We start from the raw sequence: 19,725 nt of genomic DNA on the forward strand, positions 1-19,725 counted from the left end.
ATGAAGAACGACACATAATATCATGAATTCAAGTGGAAACAGTTTTCAGGCGAAGCAAGAATCTGGTGGAACCAACAACAGTAAATTGACCTCAAAGGCTACTACATCAACAAGTTCAAGGCAGTGGGGAGGCTTTAAAAATCCAGAAATTGTACGTGTATCGCGTACTTTTGGTGGAAAAGATAGACACAGTAAAGTCTGCACGGGGGTCTTAGAGATAGAAGAATTAGACTTTCAGTGCCTACTGCAATTCAATTCAATAAGGGGTCGAAAGTTGTCAGTTTTGTGTTCGATTTAAGAGGAAAGAGAAGAGGAGGAGGAAAAAAAGGGAAATGGTGTAACTAAATCCCTTAATTGAAGGCACTAATGATGGATTGAAAGCCTTTAAGGTAGCATGTATATATTTTATAAACAAAACTTGTGTATGTAGGGTAATTTACTAAACAAGAACATTTAGGGTAATAAAGTTTTTCAATATGGCATAGGAATGTAAAAACCCCAATGTTAATTAAGTGAACCTTCAAGAAAAAGATAGCAGTCTATTTGGACAATGTTACTAAGCTAGCGTTGGGCCATAGATTTTTAAATTTGTTTTGAAAAATATGATTTGGGTAAAGTTTGGTTTGAAAATGAAAATGTGTTATAAGTTTTCAAAACATATTTTACTTTTTTTTTTTGAAAAAACATGAAACATGACTTATACCCACAAGTTCTAAAAACTATCACAAATACCCAAAAAAACCTTTATCAATAACTTTCATTATATTATCGCAAATCATAGTCCTGGACATAAATAAATTTGGTACAAAATTATCATTTTTATAATGAACTACATAATACACTATCAGATGACCGAGAAGATGAAGCAGCATTGTTACAAAATAATAAATGGTAGGTTCTTTTATAAAAAACAAAAGTTTGGGACAATTTAAAAAAATATAATAGTGATATTTTGGGCCAAAATCTGAGATTTGGGTTTTGGATTTTTGGAATTTGCCAAAATGTAAATAAAATTTATGGCCAAACATGTATTTGCCAAAAAAATCCCAAATATAATTTTGGCAAAATCTCTGACCAACCGGGTCATAAAATGTCTTTCTGAAGATGCGTACGAAGACTTTAAAAGAATATGAAGCCGGAGGTAGTATAAAAAACTGGAAACACAATAACACCAAAAACAGTCCACATTTTAGGACATTAGCACAGAAAACTAAAGTAAACCTAAGTAAAAGTCACAAACTCAATAAAGAAAAACTACAAAATGCAGCATACGAAAATTTGGATTTTAGAATATTATCTAAGCCAAGAAGTGATGGCAGAAACAGAAATCTAACTGAGATGTGCCATTCGATATGTCAGAAATCATCTTGAAGGTTGAGACCTTTACATAGTTACAAACAGAAGTTAAGTTGATATACACAAAAGGAGCATGGAAGTAAGATCAAATCAACAATGTACTTGTGGATGATCCAAGCTCGATGGGCTGGAAAAGAATGCTATTTAGAAGTGTCCATGCTGCCTTCCTTAATCTCAATGTCCTCGACAGCAGTAGTCAATGATGATGATAAATCAGACCTCCCATCCCTTTTCTCAAGATCCTCATCCTCACCGTCTGATGCTTCTTCAAGAAAGGAGCCCTTTCGACTGAGTTCTTTGACTCTCCTATATTCATCATAGTGTGCTCGCCTGTGCTCCTTGAAGCTCTTTCCCTTTTCTGATCCAGAATCTGTTACATCACAGAAGAATATTAAATTGGGTTTGCATTCAATATACAAATCATGAACCAATTGCAACGAAACTACCAGTACACAATACACTTGAGGAAAGAAAGGAACCCAACATAAAGAGGGGTGTGTGTGGGTGTGTGCGGAGGAATCAATCAATTGAAAGTCCTCACTTGATCAACTAATAAATGGATAAGGGTAAAACTCAGAAGTCAATGACCTCCTCTCCCTGCCTCTCATCCAATCCAACCCCCACTCTTCAAATCAAAAGGAAAAGAAAGGAGAGGGGAAAAAAAAAGAGTGAAGAAAAAGTTGATAATAATCAAAAAGAAAAAGGTAGCGACTAACAAGCAGTTGATAACCAAATAACTAAGCAAGGAAAGGGAGGTGCAGAGAAACTGAATACACAATGTAATAGCATAATGCCTTTTTTCCCTCCTTGATATCAATATGATAACATACTCTCTAAGCAGTGAAGGTTGTTTTTTATGGAACACAAAAGGAATGTCAAAAAGCATATACCTATGACAAATTTAACAAATGTGAAAATACTAGTCCTGAAGAATTCCACTAGAAGATACTCAATAAGAGTTAGAAACATGGAGCAATATATATATATATATATATATATATATATATTTGAGTTGTATACAGACAAATCTAATTAAACCTGCATCATCTTGGTCCATAACATCGGCTTCATCCTCAGATGACGTCCAGCCAGACCGTTGGGATTTATTCTTACTAGAAGAAGCCACCTCATTCAATGCAGTGCGTATAGCTTCTGCATGTACTGCATCACCATTGTCCTCCTCAAAACTACCCCGTATAGGAGATAAAGATCCTACAACATCAACAAAGTCAGAAAAATTGAGGAGGTCGAATGAGCTTGCACATAGTTTACTAATACCACTTTTTTAGAAGGAAATTTAACCAATACTTTTTTGATAGGGAGATTTAAGCAATATTAACCATCAGTTTACGGGCATATAAATATTTCTCTCCAAATACGCAATTAATGATTTGTTCTTCAAAAAGCAGGACCACTGAGGTACATCATCTATTAGCCACATTTTTGTTTGATAAGAACATCATCTATTAGCCACACCCACGTTACATGGAATCTTCATGCTTTCTTTAATATAACCATATGAGGAAGTATCAAACTGGCATAGGAACTTCATATGGATTCTTCAAGATCTATACTATATTAAAAGGACGAAGGCCCTTAGCGAAATGTCATTCGTCTTTTTTGCCCTTTAAAAATAAATTTTATAATGGACAAAATTGTAATTTAGTTATTTTCCTTATATTTAGGAGTTAGGACTAATATCAAGTAAAAGGTTAGTAATTAAATCTTTCTTTATTGCCTAATAATTAGGAGTTCTAAATCAACTAAAATTTAAAATTTATGTTAAATATCTTTTTCCTGAAAAGAAGCAAATATATTTATAAAAAAAAACAAACACATAGAAGGTAAGTTTCTTTTCCTACATGAAAACTAACGATACAACATTTTGTAATTTTTGTCTTCTTGCCGATTTTGCCTCTTTATTTTCCTTTCGAAAGAAACTATTTGATATTCTTAAAATTTTAATCGATAAGTATTCATTTAAGAGCTTAGTCATTAATATATCTATTTTATTAGGTTAAAACGATATACAATTGAAAATAATCATTGCATCTAAAAAAATATTAAAAAACACATAGACTGAACTTCATTACTATTTTGTTTAAAAAAAATTGTTTGACCAACAATAATGGAGCTCTAAGCAAGTATATTTTCATATATTTTTGGAAAAAATACATAGTAGAAATAAATATCATTGCATCTAAAAAAGAAATAAAAAGAAGTATACGGTTGCAACTCTATTATTTTGGCTATACATTTTTTATTAGACAAAAAAATAATGGAGCTCTAGCCAACTTCTTTTTACAGATAACTCAAAAAGGAAAATACACAACTGAAATAAATAGCCATTTGCATATAAGGAAAAATAACAAGAAATACACCATTAGTACTCTATTATTTCAGATTAAAAAAATTGATTTGGCTAAGTTGGTAGGGTTCTAGCTAAGTTTTTTACAAATTTAACCCCGGGAAAAAAATACACAATTGAACCAACTAGCCATTACATCTAATAAAAATTTAAAAATACGAATTTGGGGTAAGGCACTATATATTAAGATGAAGCAACAAGAAATATACCGTCCTAAAAAAACAAGAAATATAACAAATAATATAAACAATTCTATATAACTATTTGACAAAACGAGAAATACCCTATCTAGAAACTGATTTTTATTATTTTTTTCACTCTCGCTCTCTTAAAGGAGAGTGTGTCCATGCTCTTCGCCATGTAAATGTCCAAGGGGTATTAGTTATCAAATAACAAAGTCCAAGTGAGTAACTAATACTACGAATAGGTTAGGGTATAACAAATAACTCATGCCAAGATTAGTTTTCCTTCTCCATAATTTGGCTCATAGCTTTACATAGTTCTTTTAGAATCTATTAACAGTAAGTAATTTCATTACAATCTTAAGCTCTTACTTCCATAAAAAGAAATATTCAGATGCATAGTTATGCGTTTGGATGAAGAAAGAAAGCTCCATTTGAAGTGAAGAAAGAATAGATTAATCAAAGCATAGCAGCTGAATCGAATACATTTGCAATAGTAATATTCATTTCTAATCCGTTGAAACTAATTTCTATTGTACTTCTTATTAATTCAGGAAATAGAACAATTGTATTTTGGTTGTGAGAAAAATAGACTGTCTTTTATCAGTTATTTCAAATGAGATGATTAACGACTTATAAGGAGGAATTTCTTATTTTATTGAGTTAGCTAAATAGTATCAACAGTCATCATTAGTCAAAAATTACACTTTTGTTAATATTTATTTAATAACTCCAACAAAAAATTTAATATAATATTTATTAATTTTTGAAGTTCTATATTCATTGAGATAGAGTACATGCAATGCGCGTACCCTAATACTAGTATACTTAAAAAAATAAAGCTGCCTTGAAACCATACTCGTCTAATACCTGTGGACACAGGACCTGTAAAGAGGACTAGCCATGCAGAAAACATACTAATGTAGAATCTATTAGAAATTGGAAAGAGGAACACTTACTTCTTTACAGGACTTTCATGCTTTTATAAGTTTGCAACTTAAGATAATGGCTTTTCAAAAGTCAATATCTGCCTAAATCTGCCCCAAGGAACATACATGTCGGAATCTACTCCCACTATGGCCATATCCTAGAATCGTGAAACCTAACACCATGAACATGGCAAGACCAAATCTAACATCTTATGAGTAGGACGAGAGTCTCATTCCAAAAACAACCGTGCACAACAAGATCAGAAATCCTAAAGCATTCAAAATGCACAAATTAAGCCTCAATATCAAACTAGTTGGGCTCGATATATACAAAGAGATTCATCTACCCATGTTTTTGCACAAGAAATTTAGCTTCATATTCTTTTTAAAGAAATAGACCCATTATCTTGGTTGTATAAGAAAGAAGGAAAAAGAACTTATCACCACAGTAAACTCAATTACATAGAGGAGCTACATCATTTTTACCTAGTCATACCATATGAGACCCTTGCAAATGCAAAAGAAATGGATCGGAAAAAAGCAAACAGAAATTACAATTGTGAAATGGCCCTTATAGTGCCAAATAATTCTCTTAATGGCAGGTAAGAAACTGTAGTGAACTATCGAGGATTAGTCTCTAATAAAGGAAAAAGTACCACAGAATGTGTATGTGCTTGATGAAGTGATGAAAATCTCTCATGGAAGGTCAAATTTTGATGAAATTCTTGCAGTTTGTGGATAACACGTTTTTCTCATATAACAAACATCACGCCATTATTAGAAGCAGATCCAGAAGCTCCAAGTACCAAAACATAATTGTATTAGCTCTAATATTTCACCCACAAAAGATTATAGAAGGTTTAGCGCCACATGAGAAACTTCAAAGGTGTAGAAATACCGAGAAGAATACACATTAACTTTGGGATTTGGAATTTGAGAAAAATAAACAATCACCCTGACCTAAATAACAATAAAGCAAATTAAACAACAGAGATACAAGATACATCAGTAGCATGAATAAAATTCACTCAAAGAGTATAAGCACCACACAAAGAAACTTTATAATATTTCCAAGACTACTGCCAGATGATCCAAATAAGTTCAAATCTTAAAATATTTCCTCCCAAAACCATCACTCTCATGAAGCTAATCAAAAAGGGGAAAAAGAAGATCAGTGAGTGCATAAATCATCTGGGGAAAGATAGAAAAAAAAAGACTAGCAAGTGCATAAAACCAGGCCAACCACCAATCGTTTTTCATCTATCTATATACCTATCAAGCATCAAAAGTTTTTCAAATGACTGATTGAATGTGAAAAGCAGGAAGACAACACGCCACAAGATTATTTGATCTATCTATGAAGCTTGCATGACACAGAAAATTGACAAGTGAGATAAACGGGCACGAAGGAAAAGAAGAATTAATTTCACGAACATACCATCAACATCGATCATGTGGTGATATGGTGTCTTTGGTTCAGTTATTTTCTGCCTCACTGGTTTATTTGCTTCAATTTCTCCCAAGTTTGCCTCATCCCACTTTACATGTGCTCCCCTTCTACACCACCACAAAATTTTCAAAGCAATTGAATTTCCGTTACTAACAATACTAATGCAAGCAAAACAAATAAGCTCGGCTTTTTTAGAAAGAATAGGTGAAAAAAATATTGGGTATGTTGTTGTTGTTGTTGTTGTAATAGGTCAAACAACTACTAAAATCATGATGCAAACACAACATTTAGCATCACCGCATACCCCAAAAATAAAAGTGCTTGCAATAATTCCCTCTACAGGAACAAGCATGAACACAAAGGCTTTGAGGCCAAACAGCACATTCAGTCTACTGCAAGCTACTTATAGAAAAGTAATATATGTACATTATTTCTTTCTTCATCATGACATCATTAGCACCTCAATTTGAGTTTTAAGTGAGCGCAAGATGTATGGGAAATAGAATTTGCAGAACAAGAAAAGACATTACTTCATTTTCCCAAGGTGACCCAATCCTTCAAGCAGTTGCAGTCAAACTGATTACCTGAACCAACAAAAGAGAGAAACACTCGTCAAACATCTGCATTAAAAAAACAAGGAATTCATATCAGATAATGTCGCAAATGGCCTAAATAACAAGTTGCTGGTTCGAAAATGACCTTTGAGAATGTTCTACTTATCTACCAACATTTACTATTCATTTCCACTCCCCCTCCCCCCTCCCCCTTCCCCCACACATTCTTTGGTCACAAATTGCTCGGGATTTTTTATAACCAAGAAATTCCCCGAGGACCATTGCACATGGTTCGAAATTCGATGGATAAATAATACCAAGCTTTTTTTATAGCATGGTTCGAACGCGCGACGCGCGCCAAACCCACACATCACGTGTTGCGCTCTTACCACTAGACTAAAGCCCCGGGGCACAAATTGCTAGTTGTTTAATAGATAACAGATATAGTTTTTACTATGTATTTTTCATTTGGAAGGTGTAGGGATGCCAAGCACCATTATATTATACACGAACAAGCTAAGATATGAGATAATCATAAACTCATATTAATCATTCACTTGTTGACTAATTAGGAGGGTTTCAGTAAATGATTTAGGATATATGAGTCTAACCTAAGAAGAGGAAATTATCATGACATATTTTCTCTTAGCCTTTTTTCCGAAAATTTTTCAGAAAAAATTGATCATTAATACTAGAAGGCAAAATAACCATCATAATTTTTGGTAAAACGCAGATTAACTCATAAATGAAAAGAAAAAGATCGCAGACAAGGATTTTCTTCATGCAGTAGAACAGATACAACAAATTGCAACCAAATTTACACTTCTGGATTAGGTTTTCTTTTTCCTGCGAAAGAATGCGTACGAGAGATTCTGGAGGAAGAGTAAAGGAGAGGGAAAGAGGAAAACATACAGTTCCGATGTCGCCGGAGAAAGAGACGGGAAGGAGCCTGCCGCAGAAAGATGGCCCAGGCAAAGTGGATTAATGGACTTGAACGAACAAAAGAAAATAAATCCGCTGAAGGATATTTGCAAAAGAAAGAATAAACAAGGCGAGCCGATGGATAAGTTTGGACTTAACTTATAGCTAAGACACGTAAAAATGATTTTTTAGACAATCAATTTCAATTCAACATGCTAAAAAAAGTTAATTGCTATTCCATGTCTTACGAGTAATTACCTTTTTGGCAAAATTACGTATAATTCTTTACACATAAAACGGTATAATTGAATTTATATGTGATTTCTAGACAAGTGAATTAATTTGATCCTGCAATAATAGTATATTTGAAGAAATATATAACATTTAGCCTTGATATGAAGACGAAATGACAAAAATAAAGATTCTGGTAGCGAAGCCTCCGGACGCAGTAGTAATAAGAACAATAAAATAAGAAGATAAAATTGTATAGAGCTTTGAGTAAATTGTAGTATCAGTTTGCCAGAAAATTTATGTCCTTACAATGATAACAAAGTTCACTATTTATAGCTACGTCTAGGGAACAAGGTCTTAGGATCATGCCTTTCTTTAATGTCAATTATGAGGGCCATTGATGAAGATGTAACGGTGAACATAAATGATAAATGATAAATTCCTCATAATGGGCAGTGCACTTAATGCTATTGAATATTCTTCATTAATGTCACCGAGCGGAAGGTATTTATTGTCTCCTTATGAGTCTCATTCCCCACGGTGCCAAACGAAATAATTGCCCTCGGTTCCACGTGTCATTCTTTTAAGCGGCCACCTGGGATAGCATATTTTACCTTATACAATAATTACTTTTAAATTTTTTTAAAATGACTTGAAGTTAAACTTAGAGCCCCATTTGCATTAGCTTAAAAAAGTGGCTTTTCGGCAGAAATAACTTCTAAGCCAAAAAGCAACTTTTGGCTTATTGCTTTTGGCTTATTTTAGCAATTTTTAACTCATTTTAGGCACTTTTTAACTTTTCCAAACAGTGAAAAAAAAGCTAAAAAGAACTTAAATGTTGTTTTGACCAGCTTAAAAAGCCAATCCAAACACCCTCTTAAGGCTCGTTTGGTACGAGGAATAAGGGATAATTAATCCCAAATTTAAATTTGAGATGACTTTATCCCATATTTGGTTGGGATAAAATTGCGGGATAACTAATCCCAGAATTATAATATTTTTTTATCCCTATGGGAGGATGGAATAACTAATCCCGAAATAACTTATTTCCAACCAAACGACCCCTTAGAGATTACATAAAAATTGGAAAATTCCCATATTTGCCTGTGACCTTCACTTGCCGTTTGGTATTTTTATAATGTTGAAGTATGGAGTTAGTAGCAATAATTATTATTGTTAAAGCGACTAGAAGTTAAACTTAGAGGTTACATAAAAATTGGAAAATTCCCCATCTTTGCCTTTGACCTTCACTTACCTATGGTACCTTTTATGTTGAAAGATGGAGTAAGTAATAATTTAGATATAGGTTTCAAAGATAAATTAATCAATAGACTTTAAACTTTTAGTACAGACCGAAAGAGCTGCTCAAACTAGCGACAAGGGTTCCTAATAAGAAAAAAACACAGGAAACAGGCAGTCCCTGAATAATGTTTTTACATCATAGTTTTTACTGCAGCTCTAGCTGCCTTCAAAATTTGAGTTCATAGTGCAAGACCCTGATGCTAACTTAGGCACTGTGTTACAAATTACAACACTACTACAAGCTAGGTTGAACTTCCTAAACTAAGTTAGGATCTACAATAGTCTATTTCAGCAAAGTGGTGAAGGCCGACGAGTACCAAATTTTGTAAACCAACAATTTTGATATGCATTAGGGGCTGCTACTGCAGGCTGTTGATTGTACAATGCCTTTTCAGGTGCCCCCAAATGAGAAAGATTGGCCTTGCCAAACTCTTCAAATCTGATATTTGGTAATACTAAGCCATTATTTCCTTGGAACTGTGATGGAGTGAATTGCTGCTGTACTATATTCTGAGAGCATAATTCGTCCCCTATTGGTATTTCGCCAGTAAGAGTCTTGACTGCAAACATAAAGCAAGGATCTGCCCATATTTCATCAGAAGGTAAACCCACAGAGGACAGAGTATTAACAGAAGGCATACTCGGACAAGAACCTCGGATTTCATCCGCTTTCTTCTCATTTATGACTGGAATAGTGCCGGTTAGAGTTTTTATTGCAAATTCTATGCATGGATCCGTCCAAATGTCACTTAAAGATGACTCGAGAGCTGTTTCACCTTTCTTATCACCTTTGCAGCTAGCAAGGTTTGTTTTTGCAGGTTCAGCTGGAGAAGGTAGTTCTCGCTCCTTTAGCGGCAAAGTAACAGCGTCTTGTTGCCTTTTGCTGGTCACACTCCCAATCTCTGCCTTCTCGCTGATGGTAGTACCAGTTATTGCAGTAGCAACACGCTTACTGGTATCAATAAAATTCACAGGGTTATTAGTGGTGGCAGCTTGTGTCTCTTCCCCCTGTCTTACTGTGGCTAGATGGGCTTGATTATTTGTTCGGAGCTGAAGAGATGTATCAGCTTTAATACCAGCAAGCCGTTTTGATTTTCTGTGAGGCAAGTTCACACCCTTTTTTCGTTTACGCTGGATTGCTTTCTGGTCATGCTTTTCCACTCCATCTTGTGATGGCTTTTCTTGATTTTCTCCACTAACAGGATCTGAAACAACTTTACCATCATCCTCCTCTTCCGCATTCTCTGGTACAGCACCTCCTAAACCTGCAATATTTCTCACTTCCAAATTAAAACCACTCGCTTCGATAAATTACTAAAAAACACTTGACATGCATATGATAAAAAAAAAAAAAATCATTAAATGAGTGCATGTATTTGAATTTTGATGACATTAAATGATATTTCTTGACCCATCTAGAGGCTGCAGTATCAAAGTCCATCATATTAAAATCTTTTTCCCCAAGAATTTCAGCAGTAAATTAATTCTTGAATTCACAACGAAATTTATACCAGAGGAATGGAAGGAAACTTATAATAACTAGATGACTTTAGAACATACATAAAGCATTAAATACTTCGTGTCAAACTGAAATTTTAGAACTTGTCAATTCTGAGTAATACCTTCAAAGGATGATACACTGCCTTCTACACAACTGGAATGCACCATATGTTCAGCACCCAACTTCAGCTTCCGACTCGAATCAACTTCCTTGCCAGATGCATCACTGTCTAGCGATATCTGCTTGTCAGCTTCAGCAGTCAACTAAATACCAGAAACAAACAAAAAGATTAGATCGTGAAGAATTACCATGGAGAATTTGAAGTCTTGCTCACTAGTTTTATGTGTGGGGAGTGTGCCCTTTTTGCAATGGGAATATGATCAACAGTTTCAAGTGATTATAATAAGAAAATGAGGTTGTGAGGTTTAATAATTTGATGAAGAAATTCACTGTATTAAGAGTCTGACCTCCTCCACTATTTATACAAACAAAATGGAGACCAGAAGATGTTACATATCAAATCACCAAAAAACGTTTAGAATGACAAAAAGACAACAGAAAGAATTTTTTTTTTTGGAGCTTTCTCCTCTCAAAATTAGATCAGCTAATATCCACAACCTCACAAAGATTCCTAGAGCGAGGTGTAAACAGTTAGTTTACAGATGTCTAATAAGCTTGTAGGATATGAACTTTACCTTCTTTTCTAAGGCCAAGTCAGTGAAAAAGTACAAGTATGCACACTTGCACTAACATAGATATCATGATCTCTAATGTACTACTTATCTAAATTCCAGTAATTTGAGGTGTAATTTCATCATAAAATTTAATTTTCTTTGACACCACATTAATTCAGAAAATTACTAATTATGTCTATAAATCATTTTAAACAGGAGGTCTTGGAATCTAACTAGCTTATGGAAACATAGGATTTTTTTAACTACCACAGTAAAGGATAATACCAGTAAATGAGAACTAACATGTGAAAAGCATTCACACTTACAGTTGAAAAAGGTTCTCCCAGTTCTGAAGTGCCAGGACATTGATCCCCCGGCTTGGATTCAATTCTTCCTGACTCTCTAGTTTCAAGGAACCGAGAAACTTCCTTCATAGAGCGGAAAGTTTGTCCACTGACGGGGTCAATATAATACTGCAAAGGTAATTCAGTAATTACATAAGCACATACTCCAAGTAGAATGTAATTGAAAGATATAAGCCAAGGAGTACATTTGAATGTAATTGCTAAGCTGGTAGATGCAGAAATATGAAAATAACGAGGGAGTTAGTACCGGATCTTTCCTGATTTTGTGCCCCTTTCTCCTGACCCTCATTTCCTTAATCCATCCTGGTGGTAACCCTTCTGATGCAGCCTTCCCAGTTGAAAACTGCATCGTTGAAAAAAAGAGAACTGTAAGGGGGCAAAAAATAGAAGAGAGATAACTTCCATATAACGGAGGTTTCCCCTACAGAAGGGGGAAAAGAAGGTTGCACTATCATGGTAGAAAATATGTATTAACCAATGAGACCTTTCCAGTGTCTTTCTTCTCCATCTCCTTCGTATTAGAACTCTTAGAACAATTACTGCCAACACTGCTGAGATAGCGAAGAACGTCTGTCTTAGAGTTGAATTTGAGTTCTTTTGAGGGATCACTATACCACTGCAATTAAACACAATAGATATGCTCAGAAATACATAATGCATGTTTACAGGTCAGGAACCAGCAAAAAGGAGAGGAATAACAATATTATTGTTTTCACTTTTCCATTCTTAAATGTGCATGAATTCAAGGTGGGAGAAAAGAAACTTTTATGACTCAAAATTTCAGGAACTGCCATTAGCAATTTATGCACCCCACTTCTTTGAGTTAGAATCAACGAAGCCCTTACATGACTTTCAAGAGGTAAATGAGCGATGCTTCATACTGAGTATTAGGAAGAAGATATAGCACAGCAAGGAAAGATGCAAGTGGTGGCATGAGAACTAGGTTGGCATGGATAAGAGGGGTAGGACTGTTATAGAACTACATATACCTTCTTAAAGAAGAAACATAATCCATCTATTACCTATACTTTTTTCTGGAAAAGAGAATTATAATGGCATACAGCAAATATCGCAGACTTAGTATTAGCTATTAAAAACAAAAATTGAATTATGTAGTTTGTCCATTTTGGCAGAGATAAAATGGTCCTAATAAGGCTAAGATGAGTGGTTAGAGTGATATGAGATAGGGAAAGCTATTTGAAGGTGTAGAATCTTTCAAAAATGCTCTACAGTTTGGGTTGTAAGACAGCAGACTTTGTAACTGAGCTGACTCCCTGCCACACACTTTTAAAGAATCTTGAATTCTCTCCTCATTAAACAAAATGCAACATCAGATTCATTTGTTTCTCCGCACTCCTAAAACACCAAACGAACAATAAGCAGGTTATCATCCATAAAGAAAATAGCAGGTCACCCAAATCAAACGACATAAAATACACATCAATGTACAAGACAAAAGCTTAGATTAACACAGCTTGAAGATGTGCCACAGTAATATCAGTATAATGGATGGTTTAAGAAAATTAAAGGATTAGGGGATTAAGATGCTAGGAGACTGGCTTTGGGAAAAAAGAACATGCTATAGCTTGCTACAATTGCTACAATTTAAATAGCAGAAGCAGCGCATCAGGTCTAGCTGCTGAGTAAAGTTCCAATATATGATCAATTTTAGTGGCTGGAATAATGTTGAAAGATTCAGAGACAAAGAATAAGCAAAAACAAGAATAAAAGAAAAAAAACAAAGGCATCAAACGTGAGAACCGTTTAGACCAGGGGCGGATCTATTAAGGCCCGAGGGAGTGGTACGCCGCCCGCAAGATTCGGCCAAAACAGTGTGTATATATATGTTTCTATATACAACAACAACAACCCAGTGTAATCCCACAAGTGGAGTTTGGGAGGGTAGGATGTACGCAGCCTTACCCCAGTGTATATGTATCTATATACAAGAAAAAGTATAATTATTTTGTAGTGCCACCCGAAGTAACAAAACATACCAAGGTGCTAGTGGCAAAAAGTTAGAATTTCCTCCTTGGTGGTGAGGAATCGAGCCTTATTGATGACTTTTTCCAACACTTTTGGCTTGCTTTTTCTTATTCTTTCTCTAATTGTTCTTCCCTTCTTTTATCAATGTCTTTCTTCCTCTAAATATCTAAATTTGGTAGCATCCATACAACTACACTAATTCTCTTCTAGTTTCTGGAAATAATTGTTCCCGTCTCATCTTCTAATTTCTTTTAACTTTTTTCTCCTATTTTCTCAAACTCAAATTTTGTTTTTCACTTTGGATGGATCAACTAACTGGCATTTTCCTTTAATAGGTTTGTTTTAGATGCGTGTTGTTATTCCATTTTATCTTTCATTTTTCTTTTCTAACTTTTATACCAATTAACTCTGCACCCAAAAAGAAAGGGTAAGTAAAGAAAAGAGAAAACATCATGGGATTAGGGTTGATCTAAATACCACTCCCTTAAAATGGACAAGTAATTTGGAGATCACTATTCTGAACTTCTCTTCCATATATGTATGAGAATTTACAAAGGGCATGATTTCTTCTGTCTCTTTTCTTTTCTTCTTGAACTCAAAGAAGAGTGTTTGATCTCTTCTGGCTAGCTATGCAAAAGAGTGCTTGAAAATTTAAAATCTTCTATATATAGATCGATTAATAATGAAGGCATTTATAGAGCACTATATCGGAAGGAAATTTATGATATTAGTAATATTGTTGGAAGTCTTATAATTTGTTCCATGTAGTCATAATTATAGTTCATTTGTTTCGTTCGATCTATTTTTCTATATAAATTGAAAAGGCAAATAATTCGAATTGAAGCCTAAGGTTGATCATCGACCAAATGTTTACCTTATTATTTGGACTATGTGCATAGTAACACTTTAACGTTCAAAAATATATGGCACCTGCAACCTCCAAATCTTAGATCCGCCTCTGACATCACACCAAGGACAAGACACGACGCTTCTTACCATAAAGCTAAGATCATTCAATCCATTACATAATCTGACCAAGGGAATTTAATCCTTGATATAGAGGAGACAATAGTTGAGGACCAAATCAAAATGATTAAACTTGACATGCAATGGCTGACATATCACACTACTATGACTCCACAAGACCGCCCCAGCAACCCACTTCCCGCAAAAGTAAAATTTGATTTAAAGGAAGTCTTGACAGAGACAATTTGGTATATGATGTGTCACTGGCCACAGGTGAAAAATGATGCATAAGAGGCTTATATATTAAAGTTCAACCAATCACTAGAACTAGGCCATTCATATATGCTATCCAACTATCCAAGGCTTTACAAGGTTCAACAAATGCTTTGCCCTTTTACGCGGTGGTATACTGGTAACAGTCCTTATTAGACATGCAACTGCAATTTGAATGCATTACACGCTTCAGCCACAAGCAAACTAGCACCTCCTCAGTTAAACCTTGTTAAAGCAAGAAGACTAACTCACACAAATTGTTCTGTTATTTATTTATTTATTTTTACTGGTTGTAGTGTCCGAATCAGCTTGCATGTACCTCGACAAAGTGTCCCTAACAAAGCTCAATTACTTTGCCTATTTTGTCTATACAGGTGAAGCATGCATCAATCTTGCCAATTCTTGCAACAAGGAGAAGACAAAGCAATAGCCTTTAGTTACTGAAATAGTTAGGTGAAGCAAAGTTGTGGTTGTGTGCCCAAAACAATACAGATTAGGCCAAGAACAACAGAAATTACAGTTGAAGCAGGAAGATCAGAAATCATAAAAGAATCAAACAAAAGAATCAATTTTTATTAGCCAAAAGCAAAATAAACAAGAAAAAAAAAAAGCAAAATGGAAGATTAAGCAAGAAAGCACCTTCTCTTTCTTTCCTTTTCTGAATTCCACCTTCCATCCAGCAGGAAGCCAATCAGGCAAAGACCTTTTCTTTTCCATCTCACAATCCCACCTAAATTAACAACTTACCCAACAAATTTAATTCAATCTCCAAATAAAACCCCCAACAACAAAATAAAGATGCCTTCTTTTTTACTTGTCCTGAAAAGTCAAGAACTCTCCAACCCCTTTTGCAAAGTGTGAATATGGGTAAAACGAAGGCTGCAGGACTCCACTATGTGTCATGTCTACTCTTTCTTTGACTTAACAGAGTATAAAGTGATGAGTAGAGGACATAATGGGGGGAGGGTGGTGGGGTTGGGGTTAGGGGATGGAGAATCGGACAAATAGCATTGCACAACCACGTGTTTGCCAAACTTGTTCGGTTTCAAAACTTGAAATTCGAGGTAAACCAAACGTTCTTTATGATGATTTTTTAATCCTATCTTTCTACTTCTTTTTCTTTATTTTGGTTTAACTAATAGTCTGTTCTCTCATCTCTTTTATTTTTTTGACACCTCAAATGTGCAAGTGGCAGTCGGACAATGGAAAAAAAAACTCAGAAAGTTACTGCTAGGTGGGATTTCCTTGTTCTACATTTCATTTTTTTTATTTTTCTTATTATTTGGCATTTTCCTGGCTCCATTAACGCGCTGTCGGAGTCAGTGGACGGTGCTTGGAAATTTCAGTCTTCAGACTCCCCCATACTAATCAGATATATGTGGCTTTAGGTTTGGTATTTAATTTATTTTTTAAATATTTATTTATATATTATTAAAAGGAGAGGAAAAAGTCCTCTTCTTAAGCCAAGTGGCAACCTAAAAAAATGTAACATAGCATAATTAGTTAGCAGTTATTATTTTTGAATTTAAATGTATATAAAAAACGAAAATAATAAAATAATCAATATCTATATATCTTCTATATATTACTAGTAGTCGTACCCGCGCGATGCGCGGTCAATATTAAAAAATATTTGTCACTTTGTTAATTTTTCGATGTTACATTTGGAATTATCACAATTATTTAATTATCCTATTCTATATAAATAGAATAGATATTGTCTAAATTTTAATAAATAAAATCTCCATTAAATTAAAGGGACTTATATAGTCATCAAATAATTTTTTCGCTATGTATTTTTATTTATTATATTATCCAATATTTAGTATAATTATATTGTTAATAGAAATTATGACACTTATCATTATAACATTTCTTTGCCTCTCCTATTATATATATATAGATATAGATTTCTTTGACTCTCCTATTATATATATTATATATTATATATATATTATATTATATTATATATTATTTATATAATTAGATTTTTCGTTTTTTTATTTTAGAATAATTTTAAAACTCCAATTTGAAACTATTCCCCAATATGAATTAGTAATTCATTATTTTATTTAATTTTGTTTTTTATTTTAAAATTTTTTTAAAAACTCCAACTTGAAACTACTTTCCGCGATTTAATGGGTAGTTTTTCTTCTCTCCTTTTTTTTTCGTTTTTTTTATTGGTAATTTTTTTTTTTGCTTTTTATTTTAAAATAATTTTAAAAACTCAAACTTGTGAACTATCTCCACCATTGAATGGGTAGTTTATATTTTTATATATTTATTTTTTCGTTGTTTTTTTTATCAATATTTAATTAATAACGATATCTTATATTTATTCAATATCCAAATAAGGTAATCAATTGCTACATATATATATATAATATTATATAGTTATATATACATATATATATTATATATAATATATATATATATAATATCTGGTATTATTTTTATTTATTATTTTTCGTTTTTTATATGTATATTATATATACAATAAGATTTTTATTTTTTTATTTCAAAATAATTTAAAACTCCAATTCTGAAACTACTCCCCATTTTGAATTGTAATTTCATTATTTTTTTAATTTCGTTTTTTTATTTTACAAACTCAACTAGAAACTACTTCCCAAATTTGAATGGGTGTTTTTTCTTCTCTTTTTTCGTTTTTTTATAGCGTATATTTTTTTTTTTTTGCTTTTTATTTTTAAATAAATTTAAAAACTTTCAAACTTAAAACCACTCCCACGATTTAAATGGGTAGTTATTTTCTATTATCTTATTTTTTCATTTTTTTTTAAAATAAATATATTCAATTTATAAAAGATATCTAATAACTTTATTATCAAATTTTAAAATGTTAACCAACTATACTATATATATTAATATATATTATATATTATAATATATATATATTATATATGGTAGTTTTTTTATTTATTTTATTATTTTTTTTTTTTAATATGTATTATATAAATAGATTTTTCGTTTTTTTTTTTAAATTTTAAAATATTTTAAAATCCCAATTTGAAACTACTCCCCAATTTTGAAAATTGGTAATTCATTATTTTTTTTAATTTTATTTTTTATTTTAAAATTATTTTAAAACTCCAACTTGAAACTACTTTCTCGATTTGAATGGCAATCTTTTCTTCTCTTTTTTTTTATAGGTCTTAATTTTAATTTTTTGATTTTCATTTTAAATAATTTAAAAACTAAAACTCTGAAACCACAATTTTGATGGGTAGTTATTTTTTATATATTTATTTTTGTTGTTTTTTTTATTATATTTAATTATAAGATATTATATTTGTTAAATCCAACTAAAGTAACCAATTAAATATTATATATAATATATATATATATATATATATATATTATATTTATATATATATATAATTAGTGTGGTGTGTGTGTGTGTTGTGTGTGTGTGGTGGTGTTAAATTGTTTTTTATTTGATTTTATTATTTTCGTGTTTATATGTCTTTATTATAAAATAGATTTTTCATATTTTTTTTATTTTAAATAATTTTTAAACAACTCCAATTCTGAAAACTACTCTCCCCAATTTCGAAGTTCGTAATATTATTCATTTCTCTTATTTTTAACGAATAATTTATAAACTCACAATTCTTCGAAACTACTCTCCATTTGAATTGGTAATTTATTATTTTTTAATTTCGTTTTTTATTTTAAAATAATTCTGTTAAAACTAACTTGAAACTACTCCTACCAAATTTGAATGTGTAGTTATTTTTATTATATATATTTTTCGTTTTTTTTATTATTTAATTATAAGATATATATATTTTTATATCCAAATAAGTACCAATTAATATATATGAATATGTTTTTATTGTATTTTATTATTTTCTTTTTTGATATATATTTTAAAATTCAAAAATAAGTAACCAATAACTATTTAGTAAACCAATTATGCATGTGGCATTTTTTTACGCTGCCACTTGGGCTTAAGGAGAGGGCTTTTTCCTCTCTTTTAATAATATATAATATAGATATAGATATAGATAGATAATATATAGATTAAAAGGAGAGGAAAAAGCTCTCTCCTTGCCAAGTGGCAACCTAAAAAAATGTCAACCATGGCATAATTAGTTATTTAATTTATAATTTAGTTATTAGTTTATTATTTTTTGAATTTAATATATATAAACGAAATAATAGATAATATATATATATATATATATACTTATATATTATATATTATAATAATATATATATATATATATTTATTAATATATATATTATATGAATGTATGTATATATTAATTGGTTTACTTTATTTGGATTAATAAATATAGATATCTTATAATTAAATATAAAAAAAGGAAAAATAAATATATAAAAAAATAACTACTCATTCAAATTGGGTGGGAGTAGTCTCAAGTTGGAGTTTTTAAATAATTTTAAAATAAAAGGCAAAAAAGATAACTATAAAAAATGAAAAAGAGAAGAACTACCCATTCAAATCGGGAAGTAGTTTCAAGTTGGAGTTTTAAAATAATTTTGAAATAAAAATTATCTATATCTATATCTATATAGAATAACACAAGCAAATCAATATTAGGCTGCCAAGTGGAACACCCATTAAGCTGCCATATGTAACAAATTAAGACAAGTCTCCAAAAAAGTTGGAGTTTCTTTTT

At 32.1% G+C, this 19,725-nt stretch overlaps 2 protein-coding genes across 3 annotated transcripts; both read right to left on the reverse strand.

Annotated features, from left to right (window-relative positions):
- Positions 1–1,269: 1,269 nt before the first annotated feature.
- Positions 1,270–7,900, reverse strand: LOC109220789 (protein GLC8). Of its 2 annotated transcripts, none has more exons than XM_019385258.1 (5): positions 7,752–7,900; positions 6,816–6,869; positions 6,274–6,392; positions 2,395–2,568; positions 1,270–1,726 (listed from the first exon to the last, which is right to left on the reverse strand). In XM_019385258.1, the coding sequence occupies exons 2-5, from the start codon at positions 6,818–6,820 to the stop codon at positions 1,497–1,499; spliced, it is 528 nt and encodes a 175-aa protein (XP_019240803.1). In that variant the 5' UTR covers positions 6,821–6,869; positions 7,752–7,900; the 3' UTR covers positions 1,270–1,496. The 2 variants fall into 2 exon arrangements, with proteins under 2 accessions (XP_019240803.1, XP_019240804.1); XM_019385259.1 differs by having other exon boundaries at positions 6,816–6,905.
- A 1,394-nt stretch (positions 7,901–9,294) lies between these two features.
- LOC109220788 (methyl-CpG-binding domain-containing protein 13) lies at positions 9,295–16,108 on the reverse strand. Its single transcript, XM_019385257.1, has 6 exons — positions 15,698–16,108; positions 12,318–12,449; positions 12,081–12,176; positions 11,795–11,941; positions 10,916–11,057; positions 9,295–10,558 (listed from the first exon to the last, which is right to left on the reverse strand). Exons 1-6 carry the CDS (start codon positions 15,773–15,775, stop codon positions 9,582–9,584), a joined length of 1,572 nt encoding a protein of 523 aa, XP_019240802.1. The 5' UTR covers positions 15,776–16,108; the 3' UTR covers positions 9,295–9,581.
- Between the last annotated feature and the right edge of the window lie 3,617 nt (positions 16,109–19,725).

Source organism: Nicotiana attenuata, unplaced genomic scaffold (assembly GCF_001879085.1).
Source record: "Nicotiana attenuata strain UT unplaced genomic scaffold, NIATTr2, whole genome shotgun sequence".
Lineage (NCBI taxonomy): Eukaryota > Viridiplantae > Streptophyta > Magnoliopsida > Solanales > Solanaceae > Nicotiana > Nicotiana attenuata.

Coding starts and splice junctions, on each gene's coding strand:
- LOC109220788 (XM_019385257.1), bottom strand. CDS start 15,775: ATGGAAAAGAAAAGGTCTTTGCCTGATTGGCTTCCTGCTGGATGGAAG. Junction 12,177..12,317: donor AGAAGAAAGACACTGGAAAG/GTCTCATTGGTT, acceptor TCAACGATGCAG/TTTTCAACTGGGAAGGCTGC. Junction 11,058..11,794: donor TGGGAGAACCTTTTTCAACT/GTAAGTGTGAAT, acceptor TCTGGTATTTAG/TTGACTGCTGAAGCTGACAA.
- LOC109220789 (XM_019385258.1), bottom strand. Junction 2,569..6,273: donor CCACATGATCGATGTTGATG/GTATGTTCGTGA, acceptor TTGATGTTGTAG/GATCTTTATCTCCTATACGG. Junction 1,727..2,394: donor TATGGACCAAGATGATGCAG/GTTTAATTAGAT, acceptor GTGATGTAACAG/ATTCTGGATCAGAAAAGGGA.